The following is a 13,468-nucleotide window of genomic DNA, read 5'->3' as shown; positions in this document are numbered from 1 at the left end:
GTGGCCTGACAACAGATATATGAGCAGAGCTGTATTTTTGGGCTGACACAAGCCTTTCACATTTCTGAAATTGTGCTGTAATGCTTTCACAGAGAGCTAAAAAAAAAAAAAAAAAAAAAAAGACGACCGAAAAGTGCACATTTGGGTAGATGGACACAAATATGGGGACACTTGGCTATTAAACTGAAAGAAAAGGGGAATCATAGCAAATTTGCAACTTCCACTTTCCTCTGAAAACTTTTTCAAGACTTTGGTAGGAGCGTGAGATCAGTGGTGATCTCGAGAGTTTCTTGTGGCTCACAATCTCCATTAAAGGTTAGGACTTCAAGCATAACTTTATGGACTTTATGTGCACTTGGAGCAAACAAAAAAATTAAAAAGAAAAGATGGATATATGTAAGTATCCAAGCTGTTATAGGAAGATGAAAAATATTGCTGACTGGTGTGCAACTTGTTTTGTTCATAACAAGTCGACAGCCCTTTTTTTATCAAGCCATCCGCATTTCATCTTGTGACTTGAAATCCTTTACTACTTTTCCTCCATCTCAGACAGTATCTTAATGCATAAACTTTTTTTTAAAGCAGTGATACATGTTTATAATGTCGCGATGCCGCCCAGAGGAGAGAAGCTCAAAGACTCTTGTGTCTTCTCACAAGCTTTAGTAGCTACCTGTGCAGCATACACGCTTAAGACACACATTATGTTCAAAGTGAAGCTTACTGTCAAACTAAACATGTCAATAAACACACCAATAAAGACAATTCCACCTTGTGTATTTAAAACACCCACGTAACTTCAATTCCACTAGCTTAATGCTAACACATGATACAAAATGCCATAAACGGGCTAATGAATAGCATTTATAGTTGCTGTGTCATAAAGCAATTGAACACAAAGGATGGAGCAACACATGTCGGAAGATAATATAACAATATAGGAATATATTTTTTTATTCGCTGCAGGAAAACAACTAATCTTATTGCAGTATACTAAATTACTTGTAGTAGTTTTGAAAGTAAAAGAAAAAATCTAATTCTTTATATCCCGTTTTTACCTTATTACTCTGAAGTAAATACAGGGGACATATTTTCTTTTTTAAAACACAGGTATACATTTATTTTGTGTTTTTGTGGGTGCACTGCAGCCACTTACTGCATAACACGAAGTCATAACACAGTACATATGAATGTGCTCTTTGTCTGACTTTGCAAAAATCACATCCTGCGTGTGTGCCTGCGTGCGTGTGTGTGTGTGTGCGCCCAGCTAAAAAGAAAGGCACTCTAATAGTCAGCTTGTTTTTGCTCTGACCACGAGGCCAATCGATAGCACTTACCCTTTTCCTGTTAGACACCCTAATAGACCGGGGAGGGAGGCGTTGCAGGCCGGCAGTTGTCGCTAACTGTGTGTGTGTGTGCGTGCATTCGTGTCTGTGGCCACCCGTCTGCAAATACTGTACAATTTTGTGTGTTGTGTCTGAACTGTTCGATTTGAAGGGCTCCCGTACGAAGTGAGACATTTGGTCAAGCATCAGAGGCCTTTCACCTCAGTGGAGTTGAGCCATTTGTCACATGATGATGATGATGATGTCTGATTTTGTCGGAACATTTTGTAGCTGCAGTGTGAGCTGTGCGTAATCGCACAAGTCAAAAATACAGTGCGGTCGTCATCGTGTATGCACCAGAAAGCGTATGCGCGCACTCCCGCAGCACATAAACATTTATTTGCTGTACCCTGTCAGAGTGTGAGGTTGTTTTTGTTTGTCTTACTATGCCTTTGCCCTTGACTAACCCCTGTCAGACCTCGGGCCGCCTCATGTGTTCTTATCAGGATTGTATGTGTGTGTGTTCAACATAGGGTGGTGAGGTGTAATCTAAGCCCTGGGCTAGGACAGCACTGCCGCAGTGTCCATCCGGGCAGAAAAAGCAACATTGGAGCTCCAGGGTTGATGGAAAGAAGAGATGAGAGCGATGGAGGGACAGCTGAATGAATGAAAGAAAGAAAGAGGGAGAGAGGGCACAAAGTGTCGCGAGCTCTTTTCAGTCCAGCTCAGTGGAAGAGAGATGTCATTGTGTGTCATTTCGCTCCACTATCTAGCCTGTAGCTGGAGAAACAGATCTCCCGCTCACACTTTCTTGCTTTCCTTGCCTCCCACACCACATCCGCTTCCTTCTCTCATCTCTTCCGTTCCTCGCTCTTCTGCCTGGGTTGAGGCGTGAGAAAACACTCGGCAGCTCGGGGGGGAAATGGAAACGAATAGACTTGAGCAGTGAACCAGTCATTTCTAAAAGGCAGGCAGCGTGTAGTGCAGCGGCCGCGCTACGGGTGAGCGAGATGGTGTGCGGCGAGGCCTCGTGGGCGAAGCGCGCCACCGGCCTCCCTCAGCGTTGCCAGGAGGGCAGCGCGCAACTTCCCCCAACACAGAAGGGATCAAATCTTTAAATCCCCTGGAAATGTCAAGCACGTTTGATGAAATGTCAGCGGAGCCGCACACAAACGTGAACCGGTCGCACACGCTGGCATGTTTGCAATCCAGCGTGGCGGCGCGGCATTGTCGGGCAATCAAGTCCTGTGGGTGACATCTGGCTCGACTTCTCAAATCCCAAAGCAACAGTCACTGCATCCCTCGGGAGGAATATATTCCCACTGCTGTAATGGGTAATCCATGACATTTTTTTACATGAGCAAGCATCTGCTTTTCTCCTCTCTAATGCCAAGTAACACAGCGTTCATCCAACTGGCTTAATTTGCTTATTTGTCTTTTCACTGGACTGGAGAAAGAATTATTTTCTTAGTCCATATCAATGCATAAATATTTTAATACTTGCCGGAGAATTTGTATACATGTAGTGTGACCTAGTACAAGCGCTGGAACGACATTTTGGCCTTAGTCTGATAAATTTTTTATTTTTTTTGCTTTGAAATCAAAGTGCTAAATGGTGACAGCGAACTGCACAACAAGCAGCCAATTGTCAAAAAAAAAAAGATAATTTGCTTGCTTCAAGCTGTTTATTGCCATTTTCAGTTAAACTTTAAAAATCAAAAAGCCAAAGACAAATACACAATGAGTGTTTGACCAAAACTTAAGAAAGGCTGCTAGTATAAACGGCACACAATCCAAAAAACCCCAAGATGGCCGAAAAAAGCTTCAATGGTGCGGTAGTGACAACCATTGAAAGCAATAGTCATTAAGTAGAAAAAAAAATCTGTGCAATATGTGCCCCCACTAGTGCAAACGTTGCATTATGATTAATATCCATCCACCCATTTTCCGAACCGCTTGATCCTCACTAGGGTCGCGGGGGGTGCTGGAGCCTATCCCAGCCGTCTTCGGGCAGTAGGCGGGGGACACCCTGAATCAGTTGCCAGCCAATCGCAGGGCAATGATTAATATTAAAATAATATTAATCATAAATTAAACAACAATGTTAAATTCAACATAATTTCACATTGTTAAATTTAGTTGAATTCATGGTGCAGCTCTTATATTGGCTAACAATAGACTGTAAAGATTTACCTCATGGAAAATCCAGTGGCAACTCAACCGTGAACTGAGTTTCCTCCTGTGATGCCCCAGCTGACACCCCGACTTTCCATTGATCTCCCCCCGAACACTTGCTGACTAACTTATCGACTTGCTCGAGGGCATTTCCTGTTGAAACCTTTGCCAGTGTTGGTAGATGGGTTCATCAGACCTCCCCCGCCCTCCTCACACACACACACACACACACACACACACACACACACACACACACACACACATGTCCAACCCCAGTCAATTAATGTCGCAGTTGTCGCATGGTGGATGCTGCACAGCGCTCAGCAATGGATTAGCTCGCTTCTGAGGAAAGTGCTTGTCCCCTGGAGTGGACAACGAGGATGTGCTTACGTCGTGTTGGATCCAGTCAGTGCTATCAAAAGTGTCAGCGGGCGTTGTCTATATGGTCACTTTATTTGTTACGCTTGCATAATCATTCGATCGGTGTCCTGTACCTGTACTGAATAGTACAGCAGTTCCTCACATTCACCCTCATTTTTATTTTTTTTCCCTTCAGAGTGGTTGTGCGCAGTTTGACCGATATCGAACAATAAGAAATAAGAGGCTCAACATGCTCGTTTCAAAGCCATTCATTTGTCACTCCCAGTGGAAATTTACCGTAAAGTTGACATGTAATACAATGAATCAAACAACACGCTCGCTACCTTAAGGCTTAAGTAATATAACGCGAAAAGGACGGATATTTGGTATCACTTTTTTTTCAGACCGATATCAGTACTTGTATTCAATCTTTGGGTACTCTCTGATTTCGAGTACAAATACCGCTAGTACTTTTGACATATAAAAATTAAATTTGACACAATGACAAAAAATGTGAACATTTTTTTTTCTGACACGAGAATGAATCACTGATGTGTCAAACTGACGCAATAAGCAATCAACTACTGCCAAGGCGGACGAACTCACTGTCAGATTTTTTTTTCTCTTAAGTATCAGTGGCTGGTATTGGCAGCCTCTAAAAGAACCCAACACCTTAGAATAAGCCCATTATCAGCCCAAAATAACTTTTGGAAGGTTACAAATGAATTTGCAATGCTATTTTTATCCCAAGTTGTTAAGACCTATCAATTAATTCTCTTTTTGCCATTAGTTTCACCATAGCATAGAATAGTCCATTCGTAACATCTTCCATGAATCAGGAAGTAGCTTGCTCACTTGCAACAGATGGCCACACAAACACAAATAAGTCGCACACTTTTTTTTTCTCGATTTAATGAACAATTATGTCATTAGCAGAGGTCTTCACTTTACCGATTTTGTTTATGAGCTTGTCAGGTGAGATATGACTTGGGACAGCTCAGTTGAGGTCCCTGACTGTCTTGATTGATAGGCACTAACGCACAGAGACATAATCAATATCGGCGCAAGTCTGTAGACTCTTGTTTATTGTTCCTCCAGCGCTGATATTGTCTGATCCATTGAGGGCTAAAAGCTGCCCACAGACTCCCTATGTGGTTCAACATACTCCATTAGCAGCAGAAATCCCCCTTGCCGCTTAGAGGAGATATTGCTCAACAGTGGAATTAACCTCAATTAGTACTGCCTCCGTTGATATTTCTCATTTCACCTTCTGACTCGTGCGCTGCATCTTAAGCACACGTCTTCGACTGTGTGACTCAACATGAGTGTGCACTCACAACACTCAATTCAGTCAGGCCTTAAATGACGTCCCTTCGTAATTGAAGCTCTCGTGTACTTTGTGCCCACAAGCCACTCATGTTGTGCAACATGACCCGCTGTAAATAACAAGTTTGATGGCCGAAGATGAGTCATGTGAGAGCAACGGTAGCAACGGCGTAAAGTCGAACATCAAATCTTGGCAACCTTGCTTCATCTTTAAGGGCCAATATGTTGTGTTGCGCGCTAACCATCTGTTTTGGCATGTCACAGGATTTGTGTATTCTGCAGCCGCTTTTTTTTTTCTTTTGCGTCTGTGTGTTTTTAATCAAGGGTGTATACCTCTGGAGCAATAATGGGAGAAGCTAAGGGGGGGTGTTTGTCATTTCCTTTTTTGTGCAATTGCTTTGTTCTAACCAGGAAGGGACGACAACACATTTTTAGTGAGCGAAAGTTTAATTCAGTTCCCACTTAGTTATGATGTGATTGTGAGAGCAAATGGTTGTCAGTCTGTTCTTGGTTTTGCTGTTCGGTGCTTTCTACCGTCTTTGTTACTGATTTGCTTAACTGTTTGTTGTATAGTATATAGTATTGTATGCATTGTATATATGTTAATTGCTCCATGTACAGCACTTTGTATGCAGCGATGGCTGTTTGAAAGTGCTCTATAAATACAGTTGAGTTGAGTCTCGACATGTGCCCCGTGATTGCTTGGCGACCAGTCTGGGGTGTAGCCCATTTTATTTCTATTTCTGTGTGCAGTTGATCTTCAAATATAAAATGCGATCTGATATTCACTCGCAACAATAGACAAACACCGTCTGTTTCAACTAATTCCTCACAAGCAATCATGTTTTTCATCGAATATGACAAGCAAGTATTCATAGTGCAGGGTGGAAAAAAGTGTGGATTCCGAGGCTAACTACTGCTCCAAGAACCAATCAGCTGTCAGCATAGTGCTAATCAGGAGTCCAATTCATGCAATAAGACTGGTTAAAGCTGCCCCGCCGTATAAAAAGCAACAACCATTTTTTTGTTTTGGTTCTAAATCATGCCTTATACAAAAAAGGTTCGAAGAAGACCTACATTAAAAAGTGTTGGCTTGCACGAAGCTGAAAATGTTGACAAAGTATCTCTAAAAGCTTCATGTTCTTCAAATCACAATAAGTCACATTATTTATCAATGAAGGAAGTTCTGCACTTTTGCTACTCCCTCGCAGTGGCACAGCGACAAATGGTCAATGAGGTGAGGTGAAGAATTTCTGGCACACACTGACATCTCTGTTGCCAAATCTACAAAAGGTCACCGTTATACAAGAATAGGTGTCATTGGAGGAGGACACCATAAAGGAAGTCACTGATATTAAAAATAAAAACTGCTGCACATTTGAACTTCCCGAAAGAGCTCCTGGTGCTCTTTAGTACAGCAAGTAGCAGATTATTCTGAGAACAGATGATACCAAAGTTGAGATGTTCGGAAAGAACACACGATGCTGTGTGTGTGTGTGTGTGTGTGTGTGTGTGTGCGCGCGTGTACGTGTGCACGTGCAAAAACAAAAATCATTAAAACATCATCATGGTTTTAGACTGCTGTGCTCATTCATGGCCTGGACTCATTTTTTGTCATTGGCAGATTAATGCAGAAATTCTGTCAGAAGTCCCATATATACAGTGTATATATATATATATATATATATATATATATATATATTTATACACACACACATACACACACGCATGCGCGCATACACACTTTATTGTCTTATCAGTTTTCGGGGCTTTCCTCTCCTTTATAGTTCTGTGTCTGTGTTTCTCCAGCTGGGTGATATGTTCATGTCATAAGCCCAGGATGCATCTTTGTCTCAGCCTGCTCCGCAGCTATCTTGCCGTCTCCCTGCCACTTGTCAGTGGGAGCAGTTCCTTTAAAGTCCTTCCTTTCTGACAGCCACCCTCTGCTTCTCCCTCTGCTGCTCACGCTCACATCGCTTCCCTCCTCGAGGCTCATCCTGAGTTCTCCTCAGCTGTGGAGCGCAGCAGAGCACATTCAAACAGACTGAAGCTGTCAGAGTTGCTCTTTGTCTTTGATTAACACCTGCTTTTCAACTTCTGTAACTTCATAGGAGGGATACTTTCTGCAGCCGTTTCTTCTTCCTTTTTGTTTTTATCGTGTGGATCTCAGCACCTCAAATAGTTGCACCAATGATGGGCCAGATAATAATGCAGTAGAATGGCTAATTATGCACAATCCCTCTGTTTTCATTCATCTGATCATTCTATTAAGTAGTTGCACCAATGATGAGCCGGATGATCGTGCTTTATAACGCCTAATTCGTCACAATCACTCTGTTTTCATTCATTTTAGTTGTTATTACTAATCTGGTGGCTGTCAGGGCTCCATATCCAACAATCTGCATTGCTTTTCTTTCTCTCCAGTATGCATTTTATATTTATGACAGAGTACTGATTTACTTAATAAATTATTGTTGGACAGGAGCGTGCAGTAGGAGTCAAAAATTCCAGCACTCTTTGAAAGCTCAGAGGAATGAGGTTTTACTAACATACAATCCTATCACTCTAGCTGGAATTTGTTACACGAAGAACAAGAGTATAAAATACCTTACAAACACTTAATTTACAATATAACTCATTGCACAATAACAACCCCCGTTTTAATCTTTCACAGGCTGAATTGTAGCTGCCTATATTCACAAATGGATGTTAAATCGGGGCACAAGAAACTATGTCATTGCTGTCGCCTGATACATTTGGTCGGGAGCAGTGTAAAGTAAAAGTATGTTCTATCTGATGGGATATGCTCAACAGCTTCCGTTGTGGGGATTTGTTGAGAGATTGCTAATAATGGCTGGTGTGATTTGTCCAGAGTGTGAATTAGCATACTTGTGGATTCTGTAATTAAAATCTGTACTAAGAAAACATGTCAGGAGAATGACACACTCAATAGCCACTTTAGCCGTTGTTTTAAAACATCTTTTTATCTTTCAGCCCGACACTGTGACAGGGGAGTCGACTAGAGCCGGCGAGGAGGAAAACTTAAAGACCTCCCAACCTGCAGATAACCACACACCTCCCCCTGTGACCTTGGCGCCAGAGATACCCGAGACAGTTGACCGCCCATGTTCCGGTGAGTCATGCTGAATGCCAACGATTTTAAAAACTGCGTTTTGATTTCATACACACAATTTTTCAGTTGTTAGAAGTTGGGGCATTTCTGTGCTAGCAGTTGGCGCCCAAGCTGCACGTAGCAATTACTGTATGTTGATAATTGCCGAAAAAGATGTCGGAGTGATGCATGCAGAACATCATCAATTGACCAACTTATTAACTGCTAACTTGATTCTGATTTCATTGTGCAGGGCAATGTTTTGGTTTCATGAGCTCAATGAACTTGCAAAAACTCATTTTTTAAAGCCCAAGCCATCATATGCTCACTTTTGTCTGCTCAAACTGTGAAGGGCTGTATTCACATTTATGGTTCTAAATCTCATAGTTCGTTGTGTTGGGTTTTATCAAATACTTTGCAATGTCTGTTAATTTTAATTGTATCAGAGATGATGAGGATATTCCTTCACCGGAAAGCCATTAAAATGCTGTTACCAATTTATACCGCTGTTGAATAGAAAATAGGAGGTGAGGATTTCATGCTAAAGCAGGAGCGTGGCTTAAGAAGAAAGATAACGTGGCAAAGTGTATGTGTGAGCGCACCCTGAGGGATGCCATCACTGGCTCTGTGTGTTTATGGGAAAAGTTCTGCTATCTCCTCTTATAGCGGTTCCTAAACTCGACCTTATCACCATGTCCGCTTTATTCTTTTTCTTCTTTTTTTTTCTTTTAAATATAAATTTAATGATTTCTCCACCCACTTCTCTTTCTTTATCTCTCCGTCCCAGCACTCTTATTTATCCCTTCCCTACCTGCCTCTCTTTATCAACGTCCCTGCCTACTCAGGCTTCCTCCCTTTTTTTTCTCTCAAGCTATTTTCTGTTTCGCCATGAGGGCGCCCCCGGTCGTACACAGAAAAAGCCTCCACAAGCGCTCTCTACTACAGACCAATCTACACACAAGCAAATACACACACATGTCAACTCAACATCTAAACCACAAGTTGCTCTGTGACACTTGGTTAAAGACTCGTGACAAAAGCGGCAGCATGAACCCGGACGTGCGCGTTGGAGTCTAGCGCTCAACATGACTCTCTCCGCTCTCACGGGGCTTGAGAGCTGCATTTTCATGAGTTATTTAAGTACTCTCCATCATGTCGGTTGTATTGTGGCTCGCGGTGACATGGCACGTCCCAATTCCTCTACTCAGGTGGAAAAAAAAAATGACCTGCTCGCACACATGAAGAGAGGACGTAACCTCTGATAGTTTCCAGTTGTGCTTTTGTTCATTTAATTTCTAGTCAACCCCTGCAATTTGCACATACTGGCCACAGCATTGGCTATGCCTACATTGCTCCAATAAAACACCTGTACCAAAGGGCTTGTGCTAATTTAGAGATTGCGCTTCATTCATGTTTGTGTCCTTGACATGTGTTTGCCTCCGCATTGCACAGACTGCAGATGTAATTATTCTGAGATGAGGCTTTCGGTGTATTGTGATGATAACATCACAGCTGGACTTGGCAGTGTTTCCACTCTGGCTGTTGGCCAGTTCAATGCAATTGCAATTACCCACCGTGGGTGTGTGGAGCACCACCAGGTTGGGGGTGTACTTCATGATATTTGGCAGGGAGGAGGACTTTGGGTCCTAAACAAAGTGTGTGTTCAGTGAGCTCCAATGAGGACATGTCACAAAGAAAGCCTTGTGGTTGATAAAAAATGATGACTTGGCAGGCAACCGGGTGGCAAGTGACAACAAGTGGGGACGACACTGCTTGCTCACACCCCTTCTGCTGCTTTCTTTTTATTCTCTTGTGTGCAACCCACAATGGAGGGTGGGGTGAACCTCCCAAGGGAATGTCAAGCTTGTCGCAGCGCCCTCAAAGCCGATAAAATGTGTGTGTACCTCGAGACTGTGCCTTGGCAAGGTGCCACCTCACTGTCCTCTTTTTGCCACCATGCACAGTTAAGGTTAAGCTCAATCGTCATCAGAAGTCACAGTAGAGGTAAAAGAAGACGATGAGTCCATTCGGTTTTACTGTTGAACTTTTTGATGCTGACAATATCGCCTTCGAGCTTGCCACCCAAAATCTACTCCAACTAATTTACCATCATGGCAATACGTCAAAGAATGATAGAAAAACCAACACAGTAAACAAAAGACAACAATGGATGATATCTAGCAGCTCTGTTTTTTTTTTTGGTTTGTTTGTTTTGTTTTGTTTGTTTTCAGCAAGATGCGCTTTTTGATCATCAGAGAGAAAGCACCAACGTTGTACCTACGTACAGCGTTGGTGCTTAGACCAAGCAGGACGACAACCTCGTCATTGTAATAAATCGCTAAAAGCGTTATTTGGTTCATGTTCACGGCATATCACTAATGAAGACAGCATAACATTTGTGGGCCGTGAAAAAAAAAACATTTGGGGAATTGCCATTCTCCTTGTGACTGGGAAAATAAAAATTAATCTCATATTTAAATCCTTTCCCTTTTTTTTTTGGACATAATGAAACCCTGAATTCGCAGCATTCCTCCTTATGCTTCCACAACGTCTTTTCTTCAGGGGCTTTGGATCAACCACAGGCAGCTGTTTTTTTAGCCATCGTTTTTGACTAATTCAGTAATGATCACAGGATTTTTGGGAGAATCAGAGGCCTGTTCTACAGAGTGGCGCCAGTCCTGGCGGCCATTGGGGGGCGGGAATTAGTCAAGAGACAGTGGGTTTGGCACCGCGCCACAGTTATTAGCCACTCTCAGGGTGGGCATGGGGTTATGGCCTCACTCAATCATTCACTCTGTGCGTGTGTGTGTGTGTGTGTGTGCGTGTGCGTTTAAAGTGTTTGTTTGTCTGCATGTGAGTCAGCCTCCTCTGGTCACACTGACCTCATTGTGCAGTCACTCTTGCTTGATTTGTCCACTCTCCAACACATTCCTCTTTCCAACAGGCGGAGAAACGGATCCTTCGCCTTCCTCACTTTCAACCCCCCCCCCCCCCCCCCCCTCCCTCTCGCTCACTCTCTCCTCTTTCCTGCGGATGGATTTGATTTAGTGACTGTGGTTTTCCATCCACAGCCCCGGGAGCCAGCAGCAGCAGATTTAGGAAGAGACCTATAGATTCACAGGCAGTAGAGCACGTCATTACTTGGCTCAAGCTCATCAGCAAATACATCAGCAGGACAAAGCACTAATAGATGTGAACCGCCACCATTCAGGAAGTAATGAACCTCTCTTCATTTCATCTCCTTAATTATTTCCTCCTCATGGCCCGCATAAATTGCATCAAACAATGACAGTGAATGAATAAAACAGAACCAGAATTTGGCAGTTTAACGCGATGAATATGTAATATATACCCGCACTTAGGGATTAGAAGACGATATATTTTGGCTTTGGCACTCAGTGCGAGGGACATGGCCCCAGTTTTAAGCAGTTCGATCCGGTTGTAGTGGCAAACCTGAAATGACCACACCGTAAAAACGCTCAACTTCGACCTGGCAGGTCCAAGCAGACAGGTGTTCAAGCAGGATTAGACCACACTCGGCTCTGCTTTGTGTTTCTTTGTCATCTTACTTAGAGCTGCTAAGTGTCAGAAGCAGGGTTGAAGGTGCCCATGTAACGAGAAGTTGCGTGTTTTGGCTCGCCCTTTACGCAGAAGCTACACAATAAATTTCCACAAAACTTTGTTGGAGGTGTGACACGTTGCGCGTGTTGACTGTCGACTGTCTAGCAACTGTATTTCAAAATTTTGAAATGACAAAGCGGACGTCTCATTTGATCCACATCCATCTACACATATAACGTGAGGAAAATGACAAGACATAAATGTAAATATTTTTTCTGCAACCACCGGTTTTTCAGCCTCCACTGAAGACAGATTTCAAGATGACAAAGCGATTGTCATGAAGACACCAAAGTCACCTTAGCGTGATAATGACCACAAAGTTCCGCTCTCTATGAGTGCTATTCTAACATGAGGTTGACTTGCAGATTGAAAACCTTATTTTATAATGAATTCAACTTCACAAACCTGTCATCAAATTAATATGCTCTCACCCCCATCCATCACGCTTGTATCTCTTCCTCCTTTTTGTTGCCATCCTCATACCCTGCAATGTCAATTATCCCTTCCACGCATCGTCCTCTCTCTCCTCTCTCCTTCTCTCTCCCCCTCTGTCGGCTGTGGTTAAGTGCTTTTTGCTGTCTCTCTGCAGGTGGCACTGTAATAAAGCCTGTCAGGGGAAGGCACGGGTCGTACTGTCATATGCTCTTGTTAATGCCCTTCACCACCACACCCCCCACCCTCTTCTACCCACAGCACTACGCCACTCTCATCCGCAGCTTTCTTTTTCCCTGATGTGCTTTTTTTTTTTTTGCCTGTCTTATTCTTCAAATCAAAATGGTTGGTTTCATCTCTCATGTCCTCGTGCTTCTCTGATTTCCTTAAAAGCTGCAACAAGGACCCCCCCGCCCACTTTCAAGATCACAACCTATGTCATATGACTTTCGTTAGAGAGCACAGTAACAACATTGATATCAGCATCTTTATAATCTGGATGATATGGTGGTTTGTAGTGGCGTCTGTTGTTACCATGGTAACCCAGGATCATCCACTAATACTGGTGGACTAGCCAGCACACCTGTCATGTTTTGTGTGCTCGGAGTTGTGTGGAGATCTAATTGAAACTTTGCTGCACACTAAGATGACAGTTTCCCTACCCCAAGACAAGATAACACATAGAAGTTTGTCAGTTTTTTTAAATTTATGGATGTAAATTAATTAATTGCATGACTGCTCTTGATTCCCATCCACGTATCTCAGTGCCTTAAAGTTGCAATAAACTCTCTGCCTATAGGTGGAGCCCTTGAGCAAATGTATTTGCTCCTGCCAGCTATGATGCATTTTACAGGATGCATGCACCACCTACATTGGAGATCTGTGGTTCCCTTTGTCTTCTTTATAATGCTCACGGTATGTGTGCTCGTGAACACGTGACACTGTTGGCATGAATGTTTGTGTGTGTGTGCGGTGTGCAGCTTGTAACAGAGCCTTGGGATCTTATATGCAGCAGCCACATGATGGCAACACCGAGCCCCTTCTGTAGAGAAACCCTCCATTTCCGATTCTTCGCAGTGCACTGTTTCACACACACACACACACACACACACACACACAC

General features: G+C 43.0%; 1 protein-coding gene across 1 annotated transcript in view; it reads left to right on the top strand.

Annotated features, from left to right (window-relative positions):
• Nucleotides 1-13,468, top strand: part of gse1b (Gse1 coiled-coil protein b) — a 164,812-nt gene that overhangs the window by 38,876 nt on the left and 112,468 nt on the right. Inside the window, exon 2 of the mRNA XM_086107063.1 lies at nucleotides 8,178-8,316. Within this exon, the coding sequence (XP_085963189.1) occupies nucleotides 8,178-8,316 (139 nt within the window). The remainder of the gene's footprint in view (nucleotides 1-8,177; nucleotides 8,317-13,468) is intronic.

This window comes from Hippocampus guttulatus, chromosome 3 (assembly GCF_054856545.1).
Source record: "Hippocampus guttulatus isolate MCC_2025c chromosome 3, RoL_Hgut_1.0, whole genome shotgun sequence".
Lineage (NCBI taxonomy): Eukaryota > Metazoa > Chordata > Actinopteri > Syngnathiformes > Syngnathidae > Hippocampus > Hippocampus guttulatus.
The sequence above is the reverse complement of the archived record's forward strand: the minus strand, read 5'-3'. Positions and strand labels throughout refer to the sequence as shown.